This window comes from Cyrtonyx montezumae, unplaced genomic scaffold, assembly GCF_038088225.1.
Source record: "Cyrtonyx montezumae isolate F1298 unplaced genomic scaffold, pur_monq_1.0 scaffold_8, whole genome shotgun sequence".
Classification (NCBI taxonomy): Eukaryota; Metazoa; Chordata; class Aves; order Galliformes; family Odontophoridae; genus Cyrtonyx; species Cyrtonyx montezumae.
Window position 1 is genome coordinate 14,985,924 of NW_027072089.1, and position 16,760 is coordinate 15,002,683.

General features: G+C 34.5%; 1 protein-coding gene across 3 annotated transcripts in view; it reads left to right on the plus strand.

The window, feature by feature from the left end:
* Nucleotides 1-16,760, plus strand: part of CSMD3 (CUB and Sushi multiple domains 3) — a 512,136-nt gene that overhangs the window by 421,746 nt on the left and 73,630 nt on the right. For all 3 annotated transcript variants that reach the window (XM_065752466.1, XM_065752468.1, XM_065752469.1), the window contains 4 exons: nucleotides 1,521-1,730; nucleotides 6,220-6,408; nucleotides 11,585-11,762; nucleotides 14,757-14,902. In XM_065752466.1, coding sequence (XP_065608538.1) covers nucleotides 1,521-1,730; nucleotides 6,220-6,408; nucleotides 11,585-11,762; nucleotides 14,757-14,902 — 723 coding nt within the window. The remainder of the gene's footprint in view (nucleotides 1-1,520; nucleotides 1,731-6,219; nucleotides 6,409-11,584; nucleotides 11,763-14,756; nucleotides 14,903-16,760) is intronic.

Genomic DNA, 16,760 nt, shown 5'->3' on the forward strand with positions numbered 1-16,760 from the left:
TCAATCACCCATTTAAACTATACATTGTTGTTCTATATTATTTAATTTCACCTCCAGCAAGAAGGAAATTCAGTTATTCAGTTTTTTCTCTTGACTGAAATATTAAGATTAGCTCCATCAAAATCAGTTTATCTAAACTGCAATTTAGCCACTGAATTTATTTATTTCTGTTACTTAACAGTCCCTGTTTTCAAGTGCATGTGTAGGAAAACAATATTTCTTTAAATGGGAGAAAGTCAAAACTGCATGGATTTAAATCAGTTTGTCATATGCACAATTTTTATGTACTATGTGGATGAAAAATTATACTAAAATTTAATGTCAAATAACATTTCACTGTAAAAATTAACATTAAAATAAAATAATAATAAAAAAAAAGGTATTTGAAGAGATGATTAAATCTGGTTTCAGTGATTTTATATTTATATAGCCCAGGCAAGGCATATCCATTTAACTCTTCCAAGTTGTAAAAGGGAAGACTTAAGAACTCCATCATAGAACTTTCTATAAGATTGCATTTTTTCAAGTGTTCCTAATGAAACTAAATCCCAATTAGTAGTGATAGAATGAAATACAGACTGGCTTGGTTTCAAAGGAACCAATCCAACTCCCCTGCCTTAGGCAAGACTGCTGCCCTAGATGAGGTTAGTCAGAAAAAGATCCATCCTGGCTTTGAACATTTCCAAGGAACATCCATAACTTCTCTGAGCAGCATGCTCCTGTGCCTCACCACTCAAATGCTGAGTCATGAAGTATAATATTTATTGCTTTTGTGTTAACCAATGTTCTAATCTAAACCAATGACTTTATTTGCAAAGAACATATAAGGCTACTTTCATACTTTTTTTTTTTTATGCTGTAAAATACGATTTTGTAACTGAAAATTTTCTCTATCAAATTGTGTTATCATGCTCTTTATATCTGCTGTAGTTTTCATGGATATAAATAGGAGACATTACTTTCTGAGAAACCTACATTTATAAATACATGAAAAAGTAATTCAAGTGGAATGTCCAAATGAAAAGCCTCAAAAAAAATAGCAAAAAAAAAAAAAAAAAGTTTGTATGACAAATTAAATCAAGCAAGGTTGAGCAGAATATTTGGGAAGGCTGACCTGTTCAGGAATTTACAGAAAAGGACAAAAACATACTGAGGGGATTGATAGGCAACATTTTAGAGCCTCTCTGTATCACAGTGAGTGAAAAAGAAAAAAATGTCAGTAAGATAACATGAGTTTGTTGTTATTAAGCAATGACAGCTTAACCTTTAAACATGTTTTGGTTCAAAAGATTAAATAAAAAAACCTAGGTCTATAAATAGTATGGATAGAGAAATAGGGAACACAGGATTAGTAAGCTATGAGAAGAAAAAGTGCCTCACACTGAATTCCATACACTTGGGAACACAACATGCATTTCCAGTGGTCTAATTGCTTTCTGATATTATCAGACTAAAACATACGTGCTTTATTTCCCTCCCCTGGTATTGAAATCAATTTTATTTTCTGACATATTTTTCAGGCGTCCATTTACAATTTTTGAACTTCTCAACTGAGACCATACATGATTACTTGGAAGTCAGGAGTGGATCTACAGAAACTAGTACTGTTATTGGGAGACTAAGTGGCCCTCAGCTACCAGCCCCTCTGTTCAGCACAACTCATGAAACTAGCTTATACTTTCACAGTGATTACTCACAGAACAAGCAAGGATTTCATATTGTATATCAAGGTAAGGGTTTGGTATTTTTATATGAAAAAAGCACAAATTGTGTATTCTCTTAAAAAATAAGTTAACATACAGGCAAAAGGATTATTCTCCCTATCTGAATTTGATTGGCATATTCATTTACATTGGAAGGATTTACAAAATAAGCATCTCTGATGTTTGATCTTTATAATCATATGGAAATCTCTATTTTGGGTCTTGGGTTTGAGAAGAAAAAGTTCTAAGTACTGTCCTAGAGTTCTTGATAGACTTGGATAGCATAATGAAAAAATCTAAAATCTCCTAATCCACTTAATTTCCTAGCTGGTAATTTCCCTTGAAAGTTCTTTTTCTATTGTTCTCAAATAGACAATCTGAACTTATGAGGAGATCTCAGTTCTACTTATATAATCGTTCGTTCATTTACAAGGAACTATGTCACCACTGTTCACAGAAAAAGGCTGAATTCATATGTTAAACTATACCCGTTTTCATGATGTGAATAACATCAAAAGATGATTTTAAGAAATTTTATTCATAGCATTTTGTTACTACTCTTTCAAGAGTAACAAGTCTGAATTGATTTGAAGTCTTACATTCTGGAAGAGAGCCACTGCAAAAAGTGCTAGCTTTTAAAGGAAAAATCAATTTGAACTAAACTGCTTGGTAAGATTTTATTCACTTCTATATGGAATATGAAATAATTTGTGGCCAGAAGGGAACTTCAGAATCTTACCCACATGAAGAACAGTAACATATTATTGCTATTAATACTATCAGCAATCATTTTACAGATGCTGCTAATTGTGAGCAGATAATTCCAATAAAATTCCTCTCACTGATTTTTATCATACAAGAGAAAACTGTTTCTATCAAACAGTCACAATTTCAAGCATTCTGATTTTGCAGATTTTGTATTGCATGTATGTTCCTAGTTCTATAATAAGAAGCCAGTGTATCAAGTCTTAGAAAAGATATCAAGATCATAGAATCATAGAGTCATTAATGTTGAAATAGATCTCCAAGATCATCTAGTTCAACTGTCCACCTACCACCAAAGTTGACCACTGAAACATGTTTTTTAGTAGCACATCTAAATGTTTGTTCAACACCTCCAGGGACAGTGGATCAAGCAACCTCTCTGGCACCCTGTGCCAATGTCTGTCCACTCTGGCACCTGTGCCAATGTCTGTCCACTAGGAGAAGCAGCTTCTCCTAATATCCAACCTCAACCTCCCCTGGTGCAACTTGAGATCATTACCTCTCATTCTATCGCTATTTATGTGGTAGAAGAGGTTGACATCCATCTCACCACAAACTCACTTCAGGAAGTTGTAGAGGGCAAAACAATCTCCCATGAGCTTCCTTTTCTCCAGACAAAACAATCCTGGTTCCCTCAGCTCTCGTAAGACCTGTAATCAGAATTGCTCACTACAAAATCTTTGATATTCATAATCATAGTAAAGCCTTTAATTTCTTCTGAGATAACCCAGCAAGATTACAGACAGGTTTATCTTTCCTCGTCCTCTTTCCTGAGAATGTATAAACAGAAACATTCATATCAGACAGATGTTCCATCTAAAGTCATTTGTAAGAGACTATTATTTTATACCATTGCTTCGAAGTTTGCTGATGAACATGTCCGAACATGTCCAAGCAAGTTCTGGGCAAGGGTTGCGAAATCCTTTGTCTAAGGGACAATATGCAGATAGGCACGTCGTGGGCCAACGAAAGTGAGATAAGCTGCAGCTCAATGGCCGCTGAACACTCTTTTGTGTGGTACTCATCTCCGTGGGGAGATAGCCATCTCAGGAGATACTTGCCTGGCATCCTAGCACGGGATTTGTCACGAAGGCGGGAAAAATGGAGGATAAAAGAGGGATCGACCTCCATGAGAAGAGGTGATCTTCCATCAGAAACCTCATGAGCTGATCCCTGCTGCTGAACTCCCTCCTGAGCCTGCTGCCTGAGACATGCTGCTTTCTCCTGGACCTCACCGCTCCTTTGAGGTGTTCTACCATCTGAACCCTCACGAGCTGATCACTGCTCGCTGTTTCTCTGGTGCTGGCTAACGCTGTTCCTGGACTTTCCCCTCGCTGCTTCTCCTGTGCTGACCCGGTGCCACTTCTCCAGGACAGCTGCTTGCTGCTCAAGGCTGCCCGTCGCTGCTGCTGTTCTCCCCGCTTCTGCTGCTCTTCTGCCTCGGACCGTCGGAGCCGCTTGCAGCCGGACCGCCCCCAGGATCCTGGCTGGTGACTTTCCCTATGTTCTACAAATCCTTGCCTCTTTCCTATCTTTCCTACCGCTCACCTTTCCCTTCCCCGTCACTCTTATTGGTAACAGTGTCCGCCTTCCCCTTCCCCATCTCCCTGGTCAATACTGGTAATAAACTGGTCGGACCAACATTTGAACTGCTGCTTCTTAATTTCATGTCAGGTATACATATAATCAAAGAACTTCGTCTCCCGCCTTTATATTGGAGTGTGACAGTCATTATTGTATCTTCGACTGGAAAAATAAATGCTAGCACAAAAATGTAGCTGGTTTCTATGATCCATTGCTTTTTTACTCTCCTGGCATCCACAGTTACTAATTCTATTACTGGAGAATTTGATAATGTATTTGTATTCAGCCTTACTCCTACGTGCCTGTTTTCTTAGAACTTTGGACATTACCTCTCCAAAATTCTTTTACAGAGCTCTGCTTTCTGTTTAACAAGAAATCATGTTTTCCCATATGCCCTGTGAAGCTATTTCTTATTATTTGTATATTATTACAATCCCTTGCTACCATATAAATCAGACTCACTGACCTGTAGTTTCAAAGATCCCTTCTAAAGTACTTATAGATGCGATTTGCAGTGATGAACCATGATTCCTCTTGGCCAGATCTTGATTTGATCAGCTATAAACCTTGGGTCAGCAGCTCTCTGGTTGAATTCTAATAGCTTCCGGTCATCTCCCTTACGTATTTAGTGTAATACTTTTGTATTTATTTCAGATTGATCTAGTGTCTTTGACCTTTGAAATACAAGCACTGTATCATGTTTGGAAATCTATATGTTCATCTATAAAGGCAAAAGATTTTATTGTGTTTCTCTCACTGTGGCATCCATATATCCAGAATTTTTTTTCTCGCATGTTTGACATCAAATGACCCACCAATTCCTCACCTTATTTCCTGCTTCTGATGTTGTTAGACATTTCTGTAATTATTATCTGAGACATCTTGTGGAAGACATTTTTCAAATTATTTTTGCTCTCTTCATTTCCTATTTTAATTTGGCCTGTTTCACAGTTTTTTGAAAATGTAGCCTACTTAGTTACATGGACATTTTTCACTGAACAACTATTCAGTTTTGTTTTGTTTTGTTTTTGAATTGTAGAACATGCTTTATTTGTTCATTTAAAGCAGTAGGAATTAATAAATTGCTAATTATTAGTAATCTTCCCTACCTCATTTTAGTACATTCCCTTTCTGAAAAATATATTTCAATGTTTGGTTTATCTGACATTCAAAATGCATTATGATTTCTGTTATGAGCTATCTTTCCAATAAATAAGGCTGGAGTAACAAGTTTGTTCAAGAATAAAAAAACCCCATCTTTTCTTGAGGAATTTCATACATCTTGTTCTAAAGAAAAAGTATTCCCAACTATTCAAAATTAAAAAAAATAAATTCAAAATTGTATTTCTGCAGATCATAACAATGAGGTATTGATCCAGATCATTCAAATATATCTGGATTTCCATTACTGCTACAGTTTCTGCAATTTTACTTAAAATTTCCTGTTCACAGTCATTTTCCTGATAAGAATGTTGTAGAAAATCAGCTATTTAGTGCAATTCTGCTGTTTACCTTTTTCCCATCCTTTTATAGAGATGCATTGTTTTTTTAGCCTCATTCCTCCCATTGTAAGGCATGAACTTTCTGTACCTCTTTTTCCCATCCTTCTAATTTCAAAACTCTACAGATTCTTGATTTTAATTGTTAGGAGTTTGGACCTTTTTTGATTAAGGAGTACTTGGGAGCAATTTGTAGCCAGTGGCCCGTGGTCTTAGAGGTCTAAGTGCATTCATTCTCTATTGCGAAAATAAAAAGGTAAAATTAAGGGGCTTGTTTTACCTTCACAGGGACTCTGTTCCAAATACATATAGGGTAGATTGCTGGTTTTGTTTGTTTGCTTTATACTTTCAATCTGTGGAGAGTATAAGATCCTTTGAAATTTGGTTGTGGTAGTATGTTTTCTACCTTAGGTTTGGAAATGTAAATACATTTTATACAATTATTAATTTTCCAAAACTCAAGTGGGAACACTTCACCATGCTTCTCCTAGTTTAGAACGAACAATTTTGATTCTCACTGTGCTGAAAATTAAGGCATGTGCAATAACTCAGGCTGTTTTTATTATTAATTATTCTAATGTGAAGCTTTTTTTTCAGAGGTGGGGGTGGGGGTGGAATATAAAGTAAATTAAAAAAATTATTTTCTCTGATATTGTTACCTATTTCAGCATATCAACTACAAAGCTGTCCTGACCCTCGACCATTTCGGAATGGTTTTGTTATTGGGACTGATTTTACCGTGGGACAAACTATTTCATTTGAGTGTTTTCCTGGCTATACATTAATTGGAAATTCTGCCCTGACTTGTCTTCATGGTGTTAGCCGTAACTGGAATCATCCTTTGCCCAGATGTGAAGGTATGTTCTGAGTGACCTAAGTACCCTTAGTTCTGTATTTATAGTTATACTTGTAGCTCCTGACAAAAACTGTCAAATTTTTTCAGCTTTTCAACTTACAGAGACTCATATTTCATGTTGTAGTATTTGCAGAGGAATTACTCAACTCAGTATGTGAATTCTTTTTACAGAGAAGCTGAAATGTTTTAAAGAAGTATGTAATCACTGAAAACTTTTCTGATAAGTTTATTTTTAGAAGCTTTGGCTTAAGGTCTAGAATATGGAGATCCGTGCTGCTTTTATATGTAAGTGGTGCTACAGAGTAAGAGCTCTACACTGAATCAAGCCAAAAATGGAGTTTCTCAGCTCTGTCTACTTATATTCCTTTTCATGAATTGAAAAACATATGCCAAGATGGTATAAACTGCAGTTGTCATCTAATCAGTGCTGTTTGAAGATCTTTCCATGTTTACTTTTTGTGAATGTGATTGTTTAAATTACATTTTTAAAGTCTTACATGTTTTTTTTACACTGATATCTTTGCAATAGGTATGCAGATTCAAGGAACTGTGACTTGCACATAGCTAAAGTTTTAAGGAGGCAGAGTGAATGTATATGATGATGTGTATGATATTTTTTATCCCTAACGAAGTTGAAAGAAATCTGTACCTATGCAACAGGCCAAAGATCAATTACCCAGTGTCGTTAGACTATGTTACAGAGAAGGATAGATGTTGAGTTACCACAGGAATATCAAGAAATAACTGTGTACTACAAAATTTATTTTTCAAAAGTTTGGCATTTCTTCCACATGAAATAGTGAAATTTTCTGGAGTCTCCAGGTTTGTTTTTGTAGCAACATTCAGACAGAAGTTGGGTTCCTGAAAAATCATGAACATTGTGAAGATACTTCACATTCAGAATCGTCATCATGAAATTCTACACTTCTGAAACCATACGTTCCAAATGCATTTAGTAATTCTTGATTGCGGAGCTCTTTTTATGTCTAAATGTAGATTTCCACAAAAATGAGGCCAGTACAAGGTGGTAAGCATTTACTTTCATATGCTGGAAAGACCACTCACAGTTTCTGGATGAATGCTCATGTTGAAGATCTAACTTCTCTGTATTTTGAATGGAAAAAACTCAATATTAAGAACGCTATTTGAAATACTGAGCAAGTTAAAGAGGAATGTCTGTAAATCATAACAATAATAACGCTAGCAATAAAATAACAGTAAAAAGAATAATGTATCACAATTATTATTATCTGAATTTCTTCATTGTATTCTGAACCATATACCTAAATTTATTTCTTTGAATTAAAAGCGTCGTTACTGAAATATCCTTCATGAGATAGTGAGCCATAGGCATTTCTGGGAGATGTGGTAGCTAAATTAAGACCTATCTGACACTGAATTCAGAGGGAGAAACATTATCATATAAAAGAGAGATGACACCTCTGTGTCTTAGGCTCTGTCTACACAGTCTGTCTTTTGAAAGGCTAAGAAGCTAATTAATCACAAATGAGTTTCAACCTTCATACTCTGAGTCCTAAAGGAAAAGTAATGGTTCATGTCTTAACTGCAAAACAGCTTTGCTTTTCATTGTTAGTTAGTTCTTGCTGTATTTTCTGTGACTCAAAATCAAGACAAATAACTTACTGAAATGGAGTATCTGGGTTTCTTCAAATAAACTTACCTGAATCTGCAATTCTAAGCTACCTTAAATTGTATTGCTGTGCAGGATGTCACTCTAATGAATTTCCTGGGCAGTGGCTAGAATTCATTGCTTCTACTTAATGTGATAAGAGAAGAAGCAGTTAAATGACCAACTGATAGCAGATAATGAGGCTCTAATTTGTGTTGCATGATTACAGACTGCTAACATTACTTAGATTTTCAAGAAATTTCTAAAGTTAATTGTTATTTGTTTTGGTATAAATATTTACTGCAGTATTTTTACTAGAAGTTTTGACATTTATATATATATATTCATTATTCGTGAAAAAAAGATATTTAGGTATTTATTAGTTGTACATGTTTTAGTTTGAGATAAAGTTCTCATGTTCAAAAGCATAACACTGAAGTTTACATATCTGTATATGTTTAATAGTGGATATGTACAATATGTTTACAGTTTTTGTTTGCTTTAGAATCTTTATTCTAAGGCTGCATATGCTATGGCATATGCTGAAGCAGACCATCTGAATCAACTGTGACTAAGCATCCTTCCTTTTTTAATAGTTTTGTATCTTCAGTCCCTTAAAATTCATGTAGCCTGTGCTCAGCACCATCTGATCCTCTTTGACCCTTCTTAACTTGTCTTTTTCACTTTTTTCCTTGTTCCCTCTACTTTTCCAAGAAATCTCATTGCTGGCAATCATCAGGCCATGTCTTCACTTCCCATGACCTGGCTGCAAAATCAATTTTGTCAGCATTGCTCAAAAAACCTTGAGAAGCTTAAAGCTGAATAAGATTAGTATACCAGGTGAGGTGTGAAACTGAAAGTATTTTTACCCTACAATTCAGAATCAAAGTTGATGTCTCTAAGCCATAACACATGCTTACCTAAATACAAACAATGCACAATTAATCTATAACAATACACTATTATTCCATGTTATGATTTTGTTAGCAGGGAGAGCTCCAGCAGTGGTCAGAAGAGTCAGGAGCTGTCCTATGTGTTGAGTGTACCCAATTCAGCTCTACAGGTCTGGTCATGTTTGAATGGCTATTACAATCACCCTTAAAGAGTTAGACCATGCCCAGTGGGAACTCTGATGACTAGTTTAGCATTCATTGTTGAAGCAAGAGATTATATATTCTTTTGGATTGACACTTAAATACACTGTCTGGAGAGCATTTGCAAGTATCAAAAATGTAAATAATGCTGCTGATTACAAACACACTGAATTATGGAATAACTCTATAGAGATTTCTAGCTTTCCTGAGGAAATATTCAGTATAATCAAGGCATCCCTGTGGCAGTGGAAGACAGGCTCAGCCCGTTCGTCCCATAAGTCAGTGATGTCCACTTAAATTGTCTGCAATGGTATCTCCCTGCAGTTTCCTCCTCTCTTAAGCCATTTTTATACTGCTTTCTTCCTTTCAGGTGCAGCTTGAGTTACTCTAGTCACACTTATCTTTGCTGCAATTCCTGTGACAGAAAAAAAAAAAAAGGAAAATTGCTAACTCAGGATAACAACTTGGAAGTTTATCATTTCCATAGTACCATCAAGTTCCCATCCCTGTGATGTTATCAAAAAACCTGGCCGTGGTGTTTACACTTCTCTCTACCTACCCTTTACACTGTATCTCGGAGTCAGCATACCAAGCTTCCAGGAAGTTACTGCAATATAAAGTTGGAGGTTTCTGTTGTTGAGGGAACTATCATGGAACAGACTCATGCATATTCATCACATTCCACCCTTGGGTTTTCCTCAGTGCTGTATCTTCTCTTAAGAAGTGGATAAGGTGACAATATCTCAATAAGTCACCTTCAATAATTCCACATAAGCCACCTGAAGCCGAAAAAAACAACAGAGTAACTTGACACTCCAGTGAATTATGTCAAGTAGGTATTACAGTGCTGCATGCATGGGGAATTGCTCCACCAAACATTCACCCTGAAGAGAGAAACGACTACATATTTAAAGGCATAGCATATACATATTCATTACATTCCAAGAAAACAGGCCGAAATTCTGAAAAATAATTAATGCATTTTCCCACCTTTCTGATAATATGCAGTGGGGGTCTCTGGTGGTCATGGGATGAAGACTAGTAATTGCCTGTTCCCACTGATGTTACGTAGAGATGAGGCATCTGTTTTGCCATCTTATCTTCAACAACAGGACATCTATTCTACTTTCTTATTTTCAATTGACAACAAGTTTCCCAGCCTTCACACTTCCTTATTGAGCTTACATTTATATAAGCCCCCTGTCCTTAAGCTTGTATCCACTCAAGTTATGAGAAAGGCTGTTCTCATGATGTGGAAAAGCTGTTCTCACGATTCACACCTTGTGACTATAGTCACTCAAGTTTTGCAATATTTAGAAGGAAGTGGGGAGGTCACACACAGTTTTTCTATGAGGATTAGAGCTGAAGAGGCTCTTGGGTTTCTCATTACTTATGAATTAAGATGTTTGATTCATAGGAAGAATTAGAATATTTAGGAAGAACGTTTTATCTGAGCAAGACCAAAGGAGGGGGGTTGAGAGCAAGAGAGGAGCATACTGTCACACAATGTCAGAGGCAATTCTAATCAGCTCCAAAAGGAACCTGCAACTGGCCAAATCTGAGCCAGTGACCAATGTGGGTTGCACCTCTGTGAAAGCATGGATAAGGAACAGAAAACCTGCCATTCAGCAGCAACTGGGAGAGAGCTGAACTACTACTGGCAAATCTTTATTTCCAAACCTTTATTCTTTGGTTAGACAATCTTAAACATATTACCTGGAATCTGGGTTACCATTCCATGCCTCTATTTAGAGTGGGGAGGGGCCCTCTCTGTGGAGAAAATTGTACAGTTTTGATGAATAGTGTTCCTGAAATGCAGAGTTTAGGAAGTCCAAAATCTGTATGGTCAGTTTTGCACTGTGTGATGTCTAAAAATTATGCATTTCAAGAAGAATTTCAGAAAAGACCAAAGTTTTCCTCATGAAATTCAAAACTTTTTTTTGTACTATGACACACAATATTTGCATTTCCAAATTATTCTATAGTTTTTTCCAGATATCTCAATCAGCTAACCGTATCTATTCTTTCACTTGATAATTTTGATTGGCTATATTGTTGTGGTAATGAATAAAAATAATTCATTCATTCATGCTAATTTGTAGCTGTCATTTACACAAATATATATTAATATATATATATACAATATACTACATATTTTTATAAAATATTTAAACTTGTGTGGGCAATAACTTAACTGAGTGTCTCGGTTTAATTCCAGATCCAACAGTATTTATGATTTTGGAATTGCTTATCATTTTCTTTTCCATTTAAGTAATAATATCAAACTTAGATCTCTAATTCTCTGCAAAGAGCTCAGTAAAATCTGTTTGTCATATACTACAGTGGCGTTACAGTGGTTACAGTTTACCAAATATGTTTATAACATTTACGTGACCAAAGAGGAATGCAAAATTTGTCTAACATTTGTTTGAAAACAAATACCTTTTCTATAGCTCTCTGTGGAGGAAATATAACTGCAATGAATGGCACCATATATTCGCCAGGATACCCTGATGAGTATCCAAACTTTCAAGACTGCTTCTGGCTTGTAAGAGTGCCACCTGGGAATGGAATCTACATCAATTTCACAGTTCTTCAGACAGAGCCAATATATGATTTCATAACTGTCTGGTAAGGAAAGACTTCTGGCTTTTATTTATACTTCATGTGACCCTATATAACAAAGTATGAATTAAAAATTGTATATTTATGATTTTTTAATTTCTCCCTTGACACTGGTGTTTTGAGTGATTTGCCCTAACCCATGTTTTCTGGTGCACCATTCTTTCTAGGTATTAGTGGACATGAAGATGCATAGCTTTTCTTGTTAAGAATTCAGAAACTCTGGATTGCCAATAAAAGTTTGCCTTGTTGACTTTTTGGTCAAGAATGGTGTATGGAAGTATGTTGTAGTCAGATTCTGAAAGAGAAGTCATACTTAAAAAAAAAAAAGTGTAAATGAGCAAATGCTACTGTGTGTATTTGCCATTTTGGAATAACACTTTATTCATATCTTCCATATTTGCTTCATTCAAACTGTTTAAGAGAACATAAAAGACAAGACTGCTTATGACAAAAAGAGCATAGCTATCTATACCTGTAAATAACTTTTATTCTCTCTGTATTGAATCTATGTATTCTCTATATACTCTTTATATTCTCTATATATTTTCTATATTTGGAGTCCATGTTTATCATAAATCTTTTCAGATATTGAAGCCCACATTGTACTTGGTTGCAAAATTGATAAAGGCGGGAGGCTATAACGTAGAGGAACAACTCCTGTAGCAATCATGAAACTATACCAGTGACTCCCTTACATACTTCAGCAGTGGTTGAGGCTTTTGGAAGCTTGCCTAAAAAGTAATTCACAAATTGAGAGAGTAAATTTTTTAGTCAGAACAGTGAGAGGTAATTTGAAATATTTGTTATTGATTTAGCATTTCTATTGCACAGAAATATTAATTTGGCTTCATATGTATTCCTATAGAACTCAGGTTTCCATTCCTTATTTCCTAAATGGTAAACAGTTGTCTTCACTGTTGTGATCATTTCTGTAGGTGTAAGTTATTTTTCATCTTGTGTACTACAAAGTGCTCTGTCCTACATCCCAGATATTTACCTGCTTTCCTTTAAATTCTAACAAAAATTTCATCTAAATATGTACAAAGACTATTGTTCTGATAAATCTCAGGTAATTTTGAATACTTTTAACTCTTGAAGCATAAACTTCAGAATCTTTCCTGAATTTAGTTGTGTTCTCTGTGTGAGTGTGCAGACATGCAGACATCCTTTCTCAGTTTTATCTACACAAGTTAGAATACCACTGTCCACTTTCAGTGCTCCTTTTGACCAAGTGATTTCATGTGCTTTCAGTTATAATTCTGGCTGCATTATAGACTTATTTCGTTCAATAAATTTAATTGTGTGTTTCCTATGATGAAGGTAAAACCTCCGTTTTATTTCATTATGTGTTGTTTGACCATATTTTCATTTTGTATCCTATTTCAATCAATGCAAATTTTAGGAGTAGGTCCTGAAGTTAAATCATACATAAAGATATTTATGTCTATATTGTGTATGTTGTTACCTATATATGATTTATAAAGTTCCATAAGCAGTATTCTTTGCATTCTACAATTAAATAGGTTAAGCAAATTCAGTGATACTATGTATTTACAGAACCCATACAAAATTTTAATATCAATATTTTTAGTGAAAAAAAAAAATTTATCCATCATTCAAATAATTCCTCAAATCAGACAACGTGAGAATCTATCATTTTTTAGTTTTAGTTTTCATAACTTTATTCTGCATTTGTAATATACAGGGTCTGCTCCAAAGGTAATCACTCATATTTTATTATGTTGGCCTGCAATGTTAGAAGCAGATACTGGTGGTATGGCAGTTGAGGTTGAACCATACCACCAATATTCCATTACATTTTGTTGCCATGTGACAGATGGTAGCAGAGGGGCAGTCTCACAAAATGTCATCTGACATGGATATGCATATGAGACAAAGGTATGTCATTGAATTCCTTCATGCAGAAAAAAATGGCACCCATTGACCTTCATCAATCCTTACTGAATGTTTATGGAGACCAAGCACTGAATATGAGCAAAGTGAGGCAGTGGGTGGTGCATTTCAGCCATGCAACAGTAACAGTGGGTCACCTTCACTGGTGCAGATTTTTATGAGTGGCGTGCAGGTTCTTGTTTGTTGCTGGAAAAAAATATACAGCTAATGGTGATGACTGTGTTGAAAAATATTGTTTCATAAATGAGAATTTGCACTGTCAGATTATACTTTTTGTATCTGTTGTAGTCTCCATGGAGACATTACTTTCAAAGGAACTGATGTACATGAATAAGGATTCAAGATATTACATAGTCAAATTCATGTCATACTTCATTTTGGCTAAAATATTTTTAGGAATGTTTAACTGAGCCATTATAGCATTAAGATTAAGGGGGAAAAAGGTAGATTAAAAAATTCTGAAATTTCACAGTTCCTAAAAGAATGGCTTTTAGATAAAAAATATTAATGAAATATGCATTCATATATATGCCCAGGTCTGTATTCAAGTGGAATCTTTTGTGCAGTAAAGTATAAGCTTTTTTTTTTTTTTAAGAGAAACCAATATCAATTTGTTGTCTTTTTAAAAATTAAAATAGTTATTAGTTAATAGTTATTTAGTTATTGCTTAATTTTCCTAATGACCAAATTAAAAAAAAATGCAGGAAAGAAGTAGTATTAGTTTTATTTCTTTTGTAATGCTAACATTTGAAAAGGTATGGAAACATGAACATTGACGGGGTGATAAAGTACAATCACAAACCAAAATAATTTTGAATTTGCTGTTATTTTTACAAAAATAAAAACATTACTTCTAAGAGTTGGTTGAATGGAGGATCATGCTTTTCAATTAATTTTGATGTCTTTCCAAACTACTACCCCTTTTACTCCAGTCCAGATATGGAATATGAAAGGCTTTCAGCATTTAATGTCTATTTCATCAGGTTTTAGATAAGTCATGCCATTTAGAGTAATCTACTACTTTATAAATTGCGTAGAAATTAAATTATTTGGACAAACAAGTCTTCTTATATGTGTTTTTCTAAGGGATGGACCAGACCAAACGTCTCCTCAAATTGGACAGTTTAGTGGCAATACTGCACTAGAATCAGTCTACAGTACTTCCAATCAGATTCTGATCAAGTTTCACAGTGATTTTACTACTAGTGGCTTCTTTGTACTAAGTTATCATGGTAAGTATGACAAACTGCACTTTCTAGGGTATATAGGCCTATACTGATTACTGCTGTAATAGAATTATTTTTCTAAAAAGCTACTATCATTAAAATGAATGTTCACCATTAGAGTAATGAAAGCATATAAATGGCTAACATGTATAATGAAAACACAATATTTTCTCAATCAGTATTTTAAAATTACTAAAAGTCAAGCAAAAGCAGCACAATGTGAAGAGACTTGAGCTATAAAGGTAGCATCAAGACCCTGTAAGTTCAAGGTGCTTATCTTCTATTTATTTAGAATGCTTCTGAATTCTTACATAGTCTAAGTGTTTGTAGAGAATATTCAATTTCTCTTAAATACTCAAGTATTTTGAAGACAGTAGTCTTGTTCTAGAGATGTTAAGATAGCGAGATATATACCATAGTTAAAATTAAGTTCAATTAAAAACTGGTTGAATGACTAAATGATAAATACTAATCCTTCTAATTCTACTTTTTCAAGAACAGAACATGCTCCTATGTCCAAGTGTCTCTTGGATTCCTATCATTACAAGGGTACTTTTAGATACACTCTGAATGCCTGTTGGATTGGCAATGCCAGGCAAAATGGATAGACAGTAGTGTGCTTTTGGGTCCTGAATGGATTTTGGGATTTGAGTGCTTTCTTTATGACAGACTGAAAACTAAGGTACATACAGTTTAAAAGAACTGGGTGAAATATTAATGTAAACAAAACAAAGCATAACAAAATAAGCAAGCAAGCAAAAAAACCAAAAACCTACCAACCAATCAACCAACCAACCAACCAGACAAGTAAACAAAAAACAACAAAAAGAGAAAAAAAAAAGAAAAACAACCACCACCAGCGAAACAAAAACCTTAAATCCCACAATGAAAAGAAACAGTAACATCACTTGATTTTTTTGTGGCACATAGAATTCAGTAGAGTTGAGCAGAGGGTTCACAATTTTGTTTCCATATCTGAGCAACTAGATTGCATATTGCAGTTTGAGAAGGACAAACTGACACTTTGCTTTGATCAAGATATGAATTGATATATACTGATTAATTGATATATATTACCGTATATTGATAAAATACATTGTATATACAAAATACGAGTAAAAACATGGAAAAAAGCTCATACCTGTTAATAAATTCTCTGGAATATTTGATTTCTTTTCACTTGGTTCTTTCTGTTATTGTGTAAATTTTAATTCCACAAGTATGGACCTTGAAGTGTAATAAAGATGCAAACTGAGCAGCACTGATTATTCACAAAGAAACTTTTTAACCCAAAACACTTTTTGGATTGATATTTTCAGAGTAAATAAAACTTTGTATCCTTGAGCCTGTGACTGCCTCATCTCCTTACAATTCACAGCAATAAAAGTGAGCTGGGCAATAGAATCAAATATTTTAAAACAGATAATTTGGGATCTAAAATGAATACTAAATGAATCTTCAATGAGAGTCTTTTGAAATAAATACTATTTGAATTGTTTATTGAATATATTTGTAAGTACACTGGTGATTTTTTTATTTATTTTTTATGTACACAAATAGGACAGCTATTTGAAGTTTTCTTGGTGTGTTTTCATTTAAATAAATTTAAGGTAGGATGGTAGCTATCTGACTTAATAATATAGATAATAATAATACAAGATAAAAAGGTGTGGAGTTGGAAGATATAAAATATAGATTACTCAGTAGCAACAAAAGATCTTGCCTGAACAAAATATAAATATTTTTGATTGACCTAAGTCTGACACATTCAATTACTAAGGGATCCAAGAACAGGATGTAACAATGATATGTATAAATGAATCTGAATTTTCATCTGACATAATTAGATGATGTTTCCTTGCTA